Here is a 13,465-nt window from a genome sequence, read left to right on the forward strand (position 1 = left end):
GCTGCAGAAGAATATGGATACCCTTATGTATGAGTTGCAGAAAGCTAGTATGCAGGTACAGAAGGAGGGTAAACATAATTTTGTCATTTATTGCAAAAGGAATGGAGTATAAAATTAGGTAAGTTTTTTGCAATTGCACATACAGACTGCATTTAAATGACTACGTAGAGTTTTTGTCCCCTTACTTGAGGAAGGATGTAATTACATTGGAGGTTCATTAGATTAATTCCATAAGACAAGCCTTTCATCTCGGAGGAGGGATTGAGCAGTTTAGGACTATACTTGCTAGAGTTTATGAGGACGAGAGATCTATTTGAGGTATAAAAGATGCCAAATAGGATTGGCGAAGTACATATGGAGTAGATATTCACTACACAGGGGAATCTAGAAAAAGAGATCATAGATTTAAAGTTGAGATGAGGCGGAATTATTTCTCTCAAAAAGGGTCATGAATCTCTGGAATTCACTACCCCAGAGTGCAGTGGACACTGCAACGCTGAATAAATTTAACGCAGATCTTTTAAATCAGTAATAGGATAAAGGGCAATGGAGAGTGGGCAGGAAAATGAGGCCAAGATGAGAGGTGTCAAGATCATATTCAGGGGTAGAACAGGCTCAGTGGCTGAATTGCCGACTCCTGCTTTTAATTCTTACATTTCTATGTTCAGCAAGTTTGGTGGTCGGTACCTATGGCACTATACTTCAATTACTGGGTCAGGAGAAAAGGGGAGAAAACAGGGTACTGGCCGTTATGTCCAGTAGGCAGTCTGCACTACAGCTGCAATCAGATGTTTTGTATTCTGATACTTTGCTGCATAAAAATAAAATTTTGACGCTGTAATTCTCGGAAATTGCAGGAAGCAAAGAAGATACACCCTCAACAATTTGCAGACATGTGGCTGTTATACAGTGCAGCTGAAGCAAAACACTAGCCTCCGTATCCTAAGTATCTGTAACTTCCTGTGGTCTGGACGTATTCCTGCTCGCTGGATAGATTAATGTCATTAATGATATGCTTGATTTCTGCTATTAAAGAACAAAACGTACATGTTGAAAGGTGCTTGATTCAATCCTTTATCCCCAGAATATTATCAGGAGAAAGCTTTGTTGCTGCTAAGATTGGGAGGAAGAGCACCAAAATTGCCAGGCTGTCTTTTTAATGTTTAACGAGTGTTGTCCTTGTTTTCAAATCCATCCAATAACTCAATTCAGCCCACATCTCTACAACCTTTTCCAGCCTACAGCTCTCATATGTCACTGTGCTTCCTGAGCATTCTCGTTTTTATTCGCTTCACTAGTTGGCATGTCTTCAGCTATTTCAATCCTAAAGCCTGGGATTTCCTCCTTGAACCTTTTTGCTTCCCTCAGGACAGTCCTTTAAATCTAACTCTGGCTAGGCGTTTGGCCATCTATCCTAATTTCTCATGTAGCTCAGAGGCTAATTTTATTTGAAAATGTCCATAGTAAAAATTTCAAATTGTTTCATATGTTAAAGGCACATGAATACAAATTATTCAGTGGCCATGCTGGAGAATGAGTATATGGCCAAATTAATTGCACATTTTACAAACTGGATACTCAGCACTAAAACACAACCCTACAGATGATTAATGTACCTTAGCAGCAGTGCCTTCAAGAGAAGAATGAACAAATAGCCAGCATCACTCACTGACCAATTAAGACTTTATAGCACAATGTTCAGATCCTGGAACCTCTTGAGCAGATTGGTATCAACATGAGGGCATAACCATGGGTCAACAGGGCTGATAAAGAGTCAAACTATGTTCAAGTAAACCATGAGATTATCCCGTAGGAACCAAAAAACAAACTGAACTGTTGAACAAATTTATTTGAAAATTGGTTTATTTTTTGACAATTTTATTTCAGGTTTTCATTTTGATTGAATGCAGAAGTGTAAATTTATCTAGACATTTATTCTTCCAGAAAATAAAATACTACGAATGGATGATGGGAGATTCCATTATCAAATGTATCCTTGAAACTCTATGCCCAGATCTTTATGCTGAGCATATAATGAGGAACACCAGCAAATGAAGATCCCCAAGGAATCAGCAAAGTCACCAAGTATTTCCTTATTCTTGCCATTTACAAAGGACAACATTAATCTGATATTGCCATCAGCTTTATCCCCCTACTCAAAAATCTTCTAACTCCTTCCATGATTTTTGCTCTCCTGATTAAAGATTTCAAATGACACAGACCCAGTATTAAGTTCCTTGGCACCGTGACGTGCTTTGCATGGCAAAGTAATTCAGCCACATGGTTACTTAAGCACCTTGAGAGCCAAAGAAACTGGCATCGAAATGTCCGATTTCAGGTTTGAACAATCCATCTACATAACTTCAACACATTCCCAAAGAAATCCATGTATCAGCAGAACCTGCCAGACATATATTGATGTGTTGATGCCAGTGATTTAATCACATAACATGCCATTCCAAACACTGACTCCATCTGTGATTGTTTTAAGTGAGAAACCCTTTGGTTCCACTCTCCTCCTCCTCACTGCCATTTTGAGCACTGTCAACCTATTCAACCAAGAAGAGCTTCAAAGTCATATTTCAGTCACATACACACATCTTTCAACCAGTACCACTGTACAGCAATATAGGAGCGGTAAATTGACCTCATTTTGTCCCTCCCTAGAACAGTGCACAAAAACGGAGACTCCACTAATGCTTAACTCTGAAGAGGATGAGCCAGGAATAAAGTCTAGCCTCTGGTGTTAGCACTGGGCTACAATCCATTTGACTCTGAGAAAACAGGCTTTGAAATGCTGAGGTAGTGATCTGTTTAATTTCCCCATCCAATATTCTAATGAATTAATTCATCTTTGGACACAAGAAAGTCATCACTGTGTCCAATAAGTGACAGGTTTAACCAATTAAACATTAGTTTTAGGGCTGATGTCAGCAAAAATTTCTTCACACAAGGAGAGATCTAAATATGGAATTTACTTCCAGTGGTTCAAATGGCCTTTCCTGTCCTTGTAGGTATCTTGGAATAGAGACGTACATTTAACTACAAGCACAAAATTCTTCCACTCAGACTTTGCAGCACAGGCAAGTTTCATTTTAAAATTAGCAATGAGCATTTGTCACCTGCAAGTGAGTACTCTCAAGTGTAACCCTTATGGAAGAGATGTGTAAAGGGCCATTGATCTCAAGTAATAAATAAATATATTGTAACATGAAGATTGAAGCAAAATAAGTTTGAGACAGCATTAATAATCTTGAAATAATGGAACTGGAAACAATAAATGTTTGCACGATCTGGAAACACCACAGAACTATGAGAGTTTTACAAAGTTGTTCCCCAGAAGTTGATGTAACAATAACACTGATCTTGTTTACACATAAGGAACATGTAAAGAAGGGATTCAGTTTCAGCAAGGCATGTTATCTTTATTTCTTTATTTTTCTGCCTTTAGATTCTGTGTTTTGGTTAATTTTTCTGTGTTTTAAGATGGCGCTGGATTGTGGCGACACTATACAACACTTTTCACCGTATTTTGTAACAAAATAAACGTGACAATAAATAAATCAAATCAAATTGGAGTGTTAGCAAGAACTGCAACGTAAATAATTCACTCAAAAATAAGGACATATCATAACTTCAGATATCTCTTTAAATAACTGATAAAATAAACTCTTGACCTTGCACATAAAACAAGGATTGTAGCAGTCTACATTCATTACATCAATTGGAAGCCTTATGATCCAGATGGACTGAGAATCTGCAACGCACAACATCCCATGAGAGAGGATGTCATACTCACTAATGTAACACAATGGAGCACTGCCTCTAATCAATAAAATTGTCTTTGGGCTTTGTACAGTATGTGCTACAAAGAAACGTTTTTCATATGTTCTCTATTACAGGACAGAACACAACCAGAGATAATTATTTATACAGCGTTACAACTAACATGGCTTGCTGTAGGATCATGTTGCATGCTTGACTGCATTACTGACTATTTTTGAATATCCACTAATTCTAACTTCTTCTCCATCTATCAACTTCAAGAATCCAAAACAGGGAAAGTATTTTCTGGTATTGTCTTTAGCAAAGAGGCCAACAATAAACTACTGCTGTAAACCTGCCAATTCAAAGCACATATACCCAGTAAGGGTCATCTGGTATCTCTATGCAAATAGAACACATTAAAACAAAAATATATTTAGCATAGAATCAACTTCCATGTAGTTTCCTTGTCTCATTTCGTAAAGCAACTGTGGTTGAAAACTTAGTTACGTACTTATGGCACATGAGAACAGCATTTTTATTTTATGTACTCCTCCAATTGATGGTGAGGAAGAAACTTGCCTGTAAATTGCAAAAACAAAAAAAAAACTTACATCCAAGAATTTTCTCATCTGCAGAGCAGACCCTTATGATGGAGACTGCCAATATTTAAAACATTAGGCCAACCAACGAACTGATCTGGCCCAGCCCAATCTCAGTCATTCAATAACTAAGCAGGAAGGGAGAATTTGTCTGCCATTTTTCCTTACAAAGGAAGGGCATAAAATGCCCCATTTCACATAGTTTTACTGTAAAATAGGGATGTACCATAAATAAAAAGTACTCACCCCTCCCCAAAAAGTGGACTTCCCCTTTAATGCCTGCTTTCAGAACACAAGGACTTTCATAGTGGCAGCTGACAATGTTGGGAGAAAAGAGGAAACTAGATCACACAACATTATAAGTATTAAAACATCTGTAACAGTAGCAATTAAGACTTGTAATATAAAACAAGTTGTGGTACGCTGTTATATTAAACAGAGTTAGTCTTTTTCAGTTGCTTGAATGTTCTTCATATACTCAAATAACTATCACTGATGATTTACCAGATCTTTGCCACTAATCAGATAAACTTGACATTTAATTGCTTTCCACATCTTATTGCTTTTTATAACTATTTTCAATAAATTATTTTAAGAATAATAGGAGTCGTCAATGGAAAACACATTGTCACTGACAGAGGAAGAACATTCTTTGGTGCAAATAATCTGATGTTCAGGGAACAAACAATACTATTAACCAACAAAAAAGTGTCGGTCTACAGATCTACCACCGAATTAAGACAGAGATAGTAGGAACTGCAGATGCTGGAGAATCCAAGACAACAAGGTGCAGGGCTGGATGAACACAGCAGGCCAAGCAGCATCATAGGAGCAGACAGGCTGACGTTTCGGGCCTAGACCCTTCATCCGAAAAGATTTAAGACAGCCCACTTTAGTAAAGCAAGATAGAGGAACATCAGGTGTATTTGCTCTTTCAGTTTCTGCTGTCACAGCAAAGTCACATGCACTTAAAGTATTACAGTACAATACTGTAGTACACACTGAAGTAACTCTCTTGAATAGGATCTAGTACCTCCTGTACTTAAACACTAAGATTAATGTATCTTTTGACTGCCTGACGATACAGTTCCACTGGCCTACATAAAGTGCTTGATACTGCGAGAAGTGCACAATCCTCAGGGAAAGCTCAGATTGGGAAGTGGCAGTATATCTTCAAAAAGAACAATACTGTTAAAGTAGAAAAAGAAAATATCAACGAATGTTCAGTTGCTGACACGAGGAATGAATCCCATTATTTACATTAAAATCGATGAATAATGTAAAGAACATTTTTTCATAATATTAGAAAATCTCTGCAATGAAAATGCTGTTTGGTTTTAATTCTGCGGTCAATGAATTTTGTTATTGTTGTTCAGTATTATTTCCGATTTAGTTTGAGGCAAAATGGCAAATGCAAAAATTCTGAAAATAAGGTCCACAGGAAAGTTTGTTAACTTGCATGGCTAGTAACTTGCTTTGTTCTATTCATGTACAGTTTATGTTCCTGTCAGTCACAAACATGACCATAATGACGGTAAACAATTTGTTATAGCAAATGATGTGCTATTAAAATTTATTTGCTTTATCCCATTGGTGAACAGGCATATTTACTACCACTTGGCCTTTTCTATAAAATTAAAATACCCAGGCAGCAAATCATGCAGTGGGTATGATTAATTTCATAAATTCATTGCTAGCTGTTGAAAATCATTTGCCTGATACTTGAACAGAGATCAATGCCTTGCTGAAAGACAAGTCCAAAATACAAGACTAGGTGAATCAAAAATGCTGGAAATGTACAGCACTTCAGTCAGCATGAGAGTGAATCGATAAACTAACATTTGGGATATAGAATTGTTTTCAAAACTGAATAGAACAATGTATCTGGGCAAGATACAACATTCAGAGAAAGGATATATACATATGCACATGTTACAGATAATAATTTGAAGAAAAATCATGAGTAAAATGAAAAGAAAAACAATAAGACAAGTCGGTTTCATCATTCCAACCATGGCTCTGTGGGTTTCCCCATTGTACAGTTCCACCCTCCCACTGGTGTGTCTGTAATAAAATATCTTCTCACTTATTTTTCAGGTTTTATGTTCTATTCACTGATGTTGGTTGATCTGTTATGTTTCTAGATTCTATTTCAATTTTAGATTTCAGCATTGCAAGTTCAGTTATTATCCATAGGATTACTTGAACGATGCAACAGTGATGATAAGGATGCAATATGGTTGAATACAAGCTTTAAGAAAAAAGGATGGAACCAGTAAGTGGAGAGAGCAAAAACTAGTCATACAATTTAAAACCAATAAAATTCAGCAAGTATCTGGGAAGGGATCACTCTGCCATGGGAGCGGAAATCACTGGTGTTACTGGAACAAGTGGAACAGTGATCAGTGTTGCATATGATTAATAAACTATTGAAGAAGTCCTAGTTCCATAAATCCAATTCCTTAGAACATATTTTGGATAAATGAAGTAGCATCTATATAATTCAATGAGTTTACGTCCAGCAGCATTGCACAGAGTCAGAATCAGTTAAACCAGGATTAGAAGGTAGAGATAAATGGACCAAAAGGTGTGCAAATATAATTCAATGCCCATTTAAAATGCCCAGTATCCTTCTATTTCCATTTTCAATTCCTACTTTCACTTACTTAATGGAAACACAGAAGTAAACTTACCACACTACAATCACACCCTCTCACAGCAGAGGTACAGCACTGGCAAGAGTGCATCTTTGTAGCAAGAGAAGCCTACAAAGTACATTTCTAATAAAAATGTTGATTGAGGAATTTATACTGGAAAACTAAATTGGAAGCACAAACAGATTTAAGATATTTATTATCATAAATTCCTGCAAACAGATCAGGACAGTAAATGCTCTATCATCAATCTTCATAAAGCTCGAGATCTATAATTCTGACCAAACGAGCAAGTTTGCTACAAAAACTATGGTTCAAGTTATTCTTCACAAAACAGGAAAAAAGGTACTTTAACTAAAAAGTGCTTTACATAAAAATATCCAGTCTTGTTAAAAACTTGAGATTACCAAGTGACCTTCAAACCGTACACTCCTTTTTCCTCATACTGTACCTTTACAGGAAAGCACATCCCTTCCTACATGGCAAGAACTTCCATTGCGTTAACAGCATACTACCTTGTTTAATCACCCTTCCTGTTATATACATACACACACACTGTAATGTACTATATTAATGTGTTAGAATGGCCCCAGTGACACCACATCCTTGCATTAGCCCAACAGGTCCCTTGACTATAGTAGCATACTGTAGCTTGACTAAAATGATCAATTAACTGGGTGGCTACATTATACATTCCAATCCTTAATCTCTTCCTCCTTTCCCTGTACTATTACTTCCGTGTTTCAACAGCCCGTAATACAATTTCTGTCTACAATATTCGAGCTGTCATATTTATTTGTTATATCAAGGTTCTAGCAAATTCCATGTAACTACAACAATTATATGCTAGTATCTAACTTGTTTTTAGACTATTGATGTGAAGGTTTTCCTCTACATATAGGCACCACTACTAGTTCTACACAGATTTTCAAATCAGCACTCAAACAATGCTAGGTGCTAATTGTTTGCAAAATAAAATGAGCACCAAAAGAGATGAATTCTCTGATTAAAACAGGGAAAAATGATCTTTTGGAAATGCTTTTCTGGTATTTCCGCCATTCTAGGTATCTGGTGTGCTATGCCAAACTACTTGAGAGAGCTGCACTCACTACCCTTAGCCCCAGTGATTCCCGATATAATCAGTATTTATTTGGATAGCCTATTAGAATTACAATCATTCTCAAATTTGATGTAAATATTAGAAACAAAAAGCTCTCATTTCCATACTCCACCTCCTCCCACAAACAAACAGGTAATGCCAGACATAAAACAAGACAAAATTACTGTTTAAAAAATGGGATGTAAGCATTATTGCTATGTTCTGAATTGATAAGATCAAAATTGCAGAATGACTTTTGCCATCTGAATCTATGGTGTAGGCTGATTTAGAATTCTCATTTCATGGGAATCAACTGTATGTTTGCTTGTTGTGTGGACGTTTTAACAGCCTACACACAGGCCGAGCTCTGCCTGTACTGTGGTCTATTTCCACAATCTCTCTCCTGTGCCGTTGTACCATGCTGCTGATGGTCAAACAGCCAAACTGTTATTTCCAGTCAGGCATTTGCTCTCCATGTGCTCACAATGGTCTTTGGAAAGGAATACAAGAATATGAAAAGGTGCAGGGGAAAGAACAGTGGAGAAAGCAAAAGGAAAACCTCGCATATAATCTCCTGATCTACCAAGTACTGCTTAACTGAATGGAAAATATTACCATGCTGTTTCACCAAATGGCTTTGAAAAATTTTTTAAAAATCTTTCTAAAAAAATTCAAGCAACGCACCAGCAAAAGCCACTGTGTTCTCATGAAGCAAACTTTTTTCAATCATTATATATCCACACAAAGCTGATACGCACCCTCCAACAGTGCAGTTGGGAAAAATATACTTATATAATTTTAACAGCTTTAAGTCTTCACACCAAACCCAACATGTAGATCTAATACTTTCTCTCCATCAGAGATGTGTCCATTGCCTGGTTAACAGGTCAAGTAATTGAAAGATATGGAGGGAGAATGAAGTGGAATTAATTCATTGTGCTTAAAAACATCAAAAAAATTGCAGACAGACAATCTACCTAGTAACACATAATGGTCTTAATTCCTAATAACACCATCTGAATTGCTGAACAGGTTGTAATGCATCTATTTTCTGCTGCACTAATGGATCCTACTATGACTTAAAAAACTATCCATACCCATACCACCTCCATTTAAGGTCATGTAGTCCAGCAGTATCTCAGTGACCAGGACATCTCTTGCCATTTCACATCTGCAGCGACTAGCCAATATATAACTGCGACAATTTCTTTATTTACTGATGCTGGCAGCTGCAGCAGTGAAAGGAACACACACAAAAGATGTAAGATGGGAAAAGTAAAACATAATTCTTTGTAAAACATGGTCCAATGTGGAGACTACTTTCTGTTGCCGAGAGCATTTGCAAATTTTCTTCCAACATTCCACTCTCCTTTAATGGCAAAAGCTGGGCCAAATAAAATTTTCTTCACTGCCTGTTTGAGCTGTCCAAAGGGATATTTTCTCCACTTCTGAGTGCCTTATGTAAGGATTCATTTCTACTAGTTTTAAGGACTTTTGTTACATAAACCGGAATGTGCAATGTGATTAAGCTTAGAATATCTTGCAAACCATTTGTGCTATATCGGATGTATATTAGTTATAAATAAATATATAATCAATCAATCACACAAATAATATTGACTCTCTCCTGGCCCTCAAAAATTCTTAAATATTTGTTATAAGTTAAGAAGGAAACAAAAAAAAAATACTGAAATGGTACAATTCATTATGAACAGTGTCTTCCTCAAACTGCCTTCCTTCATTACTCGCTTCAGTCAGTGTGCAACCAATACACCACAGTCTGTTCAGTTAAGATCTTTAAAAGAGAAATATAGTTCAATCAGCTCTTCCTTCTAATTGGGCCTCATCACACCACATATCGTATTGTTGCACGTGGCCGCCAAGCTAACAATGGCATCAACACTGATGAGATAAGGTGGGATGGGAGAGGAGAAGAAAAAACAAGATGTCAGGAAACCTTGTTTTTGTTAAAAAAAAACACACCAATCTGTCAGCTATCAAAAATGTCTAGATCAGCTGGGTAACTGGATCTGTTCTGAGAAGTACACAATATTTTCCCATTGTTTCCAGAGGGAGACAAGGAACAATACCAGCAGCAGTGTGCTTAACACCCGGAACCGTGTCTTCATGAGAGGAGTGATGAAGTTTGCAATGGTGGAGACAAAGACCAGTATGACAGCCATGAGTGCCAAGATGACATTGATGAATTTTCCCAGCAGGGCCCTCGCATTTGCGTTCTCCACCCCTTCCAGCTGTACCACCTGCTGCTGCTGTTGCTGAAGCTCCAGTTTGGTGATGCGGGTTAGACATGACTCCAGAGCTTCCTGTAAGTGGTGAACAAATAAAAAAAGCAAAATGAGTAATACTTTTTTATCACATCCTATTCGTCTCAAAGCCAGCTTCAATGCAGATTCAGTTTGATAGTAGATGAAAGAGTCAGTAACAAACTAGGTTGACAAGTCAAAAAAAATGGCTGCTATGAAAAAAACCGTTGCTGTATGGGGCAGCTCCAAAGCTCCAAGTTCTGGCCAAAGATAGAACAAAGACACAACAATGCTACGGTTGATTTGAGCACTGGATAACCAAACTGGAAAGCATTCTACTCTTAGAACTAACATCTCTCACTGACAAAAACCCTATCCTCCTCTTGAGCATTGTTGGTGAAGATGGATAGAAAATGTACAAATTACAAGGCAAAATGAGGAGACATTCCAGGATGTAATTTATTTAATCTCTACTAAAAATCCACCGAAATATATCAGCTCTGCCAGTGAAAAAACATTTCTTACAGCCATGTGTTATTGATAAATCCATCAACTATTTTAGAGGCAATTTCACCCAGAAATCTATCCATATTATGTTGTTGGAACATGGCTCAACTGCAGCGTTGTATAAAGAAAATTAAGGCAAAGCAAAAACAAAAGCCAATTAACGCATCCAGTACACTTCATCCATTCTCCCTTACAGTTACATAAAATTATACAGCAGAGGGCAACCATTCAGCATATGGCGCATGAACAAGCTCTTTGAAAGAGTTATCCAATTAGTCTCAGTTCTGTTCCTTACCTATGTAGTTACATATTTATTTTCTTTATTAAGTATTTATCCAATTCTCTTTTCACAGTTACTAATGAATTTGCTCCCTGCTTTTTCAGAAAGTGTATTGTAAGTTATCATAACTTACTGAATAGAAATGAACCGATATTTTCTGTTTTAGTTTGTCAATTATGTTAAATTTTTGTCCTTATATTACTGATCCTCCTGTTAGTAAAAGCAGTTTCTCCCCAACTCTATTACAACTTCATAATTTTGAACAATCTTATTAAATCTCCCCTTAAACTTAACAGAAAGTTATTAACATTAATATTAGGTGCTCTGTTTATAAGGCAACAGCACCATTCATTGAACCCCTACTTTATGATAAGGTTCCATAACACACATCTCCTGAAAACAAATTTAAATAACAACAAAATGAACTTTAACATCTTCAAATACCTGGAAACTGTATATGATGCATTACTATGGGAAACGTGTACATTTGTATAGCTCATTCACATTACTGTCAATTAGTTCAATTCTCAAAGACTACAGAAAAATATTCAAACACCTACTATTAACAAATGAATATCCCCAATAAAAACTGATCTGTATTTGGCAGAAGGAACTGACAGCAAATCCAAATGAATAAATGAAGTAGGTATGAAAATGGATTTTCAAGGGTAGAGAGGGAAAAACAAAAAAAGAGGGAAAAATCACTTTTACAGCTGTTATACATCAGAGACTAGTGCGAAAGGTCCTTTAGTCCTTTAAAAGGTTAAAGGCCACAGAGGAAATGAAGTCGCAGCCAGAGTGCTGTGTGGTCACCAGACAATGCAGAGTGGCTGTAAATGAGTCAGACCAGGATCAGACAGTTTAGGAATGTGTCTGCTCAGGCACTCTTGCACTTGTCAGTTACATCCTTCTCTGAACAATACATTTCGCAGTGTGAGATTATCTTGGATTGACCATATCAAAGCAAAGACTAATATGAGTATCCTAAACTTCCCAGACACCCACATACATACAAACCACATGCATTCTTCAGCTCAACAGAATGTGCTTTCCTTGTCTATTTTTTCATGCCAAATTGCCACACATACCATATCCTGACCAAGAAAATACTTCATCTGCAGAGCACTGTTGTGCAAACTGAGGTGCTTTTAGACCTGCATGTTTCCCTTTTGAGAAGGCTTAGCTATGATCAAGAATTTATCACTAGGGGAATTACAGGGGAAAGAATCTGCAAAACAAGATTCTGTACCACAATGTATTTGAGATTTCCATAATTGTTTATAAAATAACAATAATAGTAAGACCATCCAACCCCTTCAGCCTGTAGGGAGAGATGCTTATTTAACGAGCCGGTGTAGGCATGATGGGCCAAATGGCTTCCTTCTGCATCATCAGTTTGGTGATTTACCTGCCTTCATTGTAACTCTTAATACACTTCCTAAATAAAAATCTTACTGGTTTTGACATTTCAGTTAACCTTGCCTTAACCATGTTTTTGGTAAGGAGTTCTATTTCTACTACTGTTTTATGTAAAGAAATGCTTCCTGACGTCAATTCTAGACATCCTAGCTCTAATACTGAGGTTCTTGTTCTAAGTTTCCCAACCAAAGGAAATAATTTTCCCTATGCACATTATAAACTCCTTTAATCATCTTAAACAGCTCAATAAAATTTGCCCTGAATTATTTATACATAAGGAAATTCAAGCCCAGTTTACGCAACCTTCACTGCAACTTAATTCTTTTTGTTCTAGATATCTACTAGTTATCTCCAGGCTAAATTCACGGTTTGTGCCAACTTAATTAATCACTCAGACACAGGAAAAATACACCCAGATTTATGCCCACAACGAGTATCCTGCTAGAAAGCACACTTGAGTATATACAATAACATCAGCATTAGACTCAACCACGATGCTCCAATGGTCATACAGCCCACTAGCATTCACTCTCCTTTGACAGCGCCTTCCACACCACTTAGAGCAAGGGCAGCATTAGAACACCATCACCGATGATATCCCCACATGTTTTACACACCGTATTGCTTCTCTTTTGGATTAAAATTCTGGTACCCCCTCCCTAATAAGTATTGCAACAACTCAAAGATAATTAGAGAAGCACAATAAAATGCCTCATTGGGAGCATCCTATATCCCAATAATCTACAATCAAGATACTTAAAGGTTGGTTAGTTCAGCATGGTCGCAAAGAAATAGTTGTGTTTATGGAATTGCATAACTACATAAGTCAGCACCTTTGAGGAAGAATGGGAGAAAAAGAATGGCACCACTGAATA

At 37.0% G+C, this 13,465-nt stretch overlaps 1 protein-coding gene across 5 annotated transcripts in view; it reads right to left on the minus strand.

Annotated features, from left to right (window-relative positions):
• Nucleotides 1-1,866: 1,866 nt before the first annotated feature.
• The window catches only part of tmcc2 (transmembrane and coiled-coil domain family 2), a 143,263-nt gene continuing 131,664 nt past the window's right edge, over nt 1,867-13,465 (minus strand). For all 5 annotated transcript variants that reach the window (XM_048612076.1, XM_020531891.2, XM_048612075.1 and 2 more), the window contains one exon: nt 1,867-10,444. In XM_048612076.1, the coding sequence (XP_048468033.1) occupies nt 10,133-10,444 (312 nt within the window). In that variant the 3' untranslated portion in view covers nt 1,867-10,132. The remainder of the gene's footprint in view (nt 10,445-13,465) is intronic.

The sequence above is a fragment of the Rhincodon typus genome, chromosome 25 (assembly GCF_021869965.1).
Source record: "Rhincodon typus isolate 14 chromosome 25, sRhiTyp1.1, whole genome shotgun sequence".
Lineage (NCBI taxonomy): Eukaryota > Metazoa > Chordata > Chondrichthyes > Orectolobiformes > Rhincodontidae > Rhincodon > Rhincodon typus.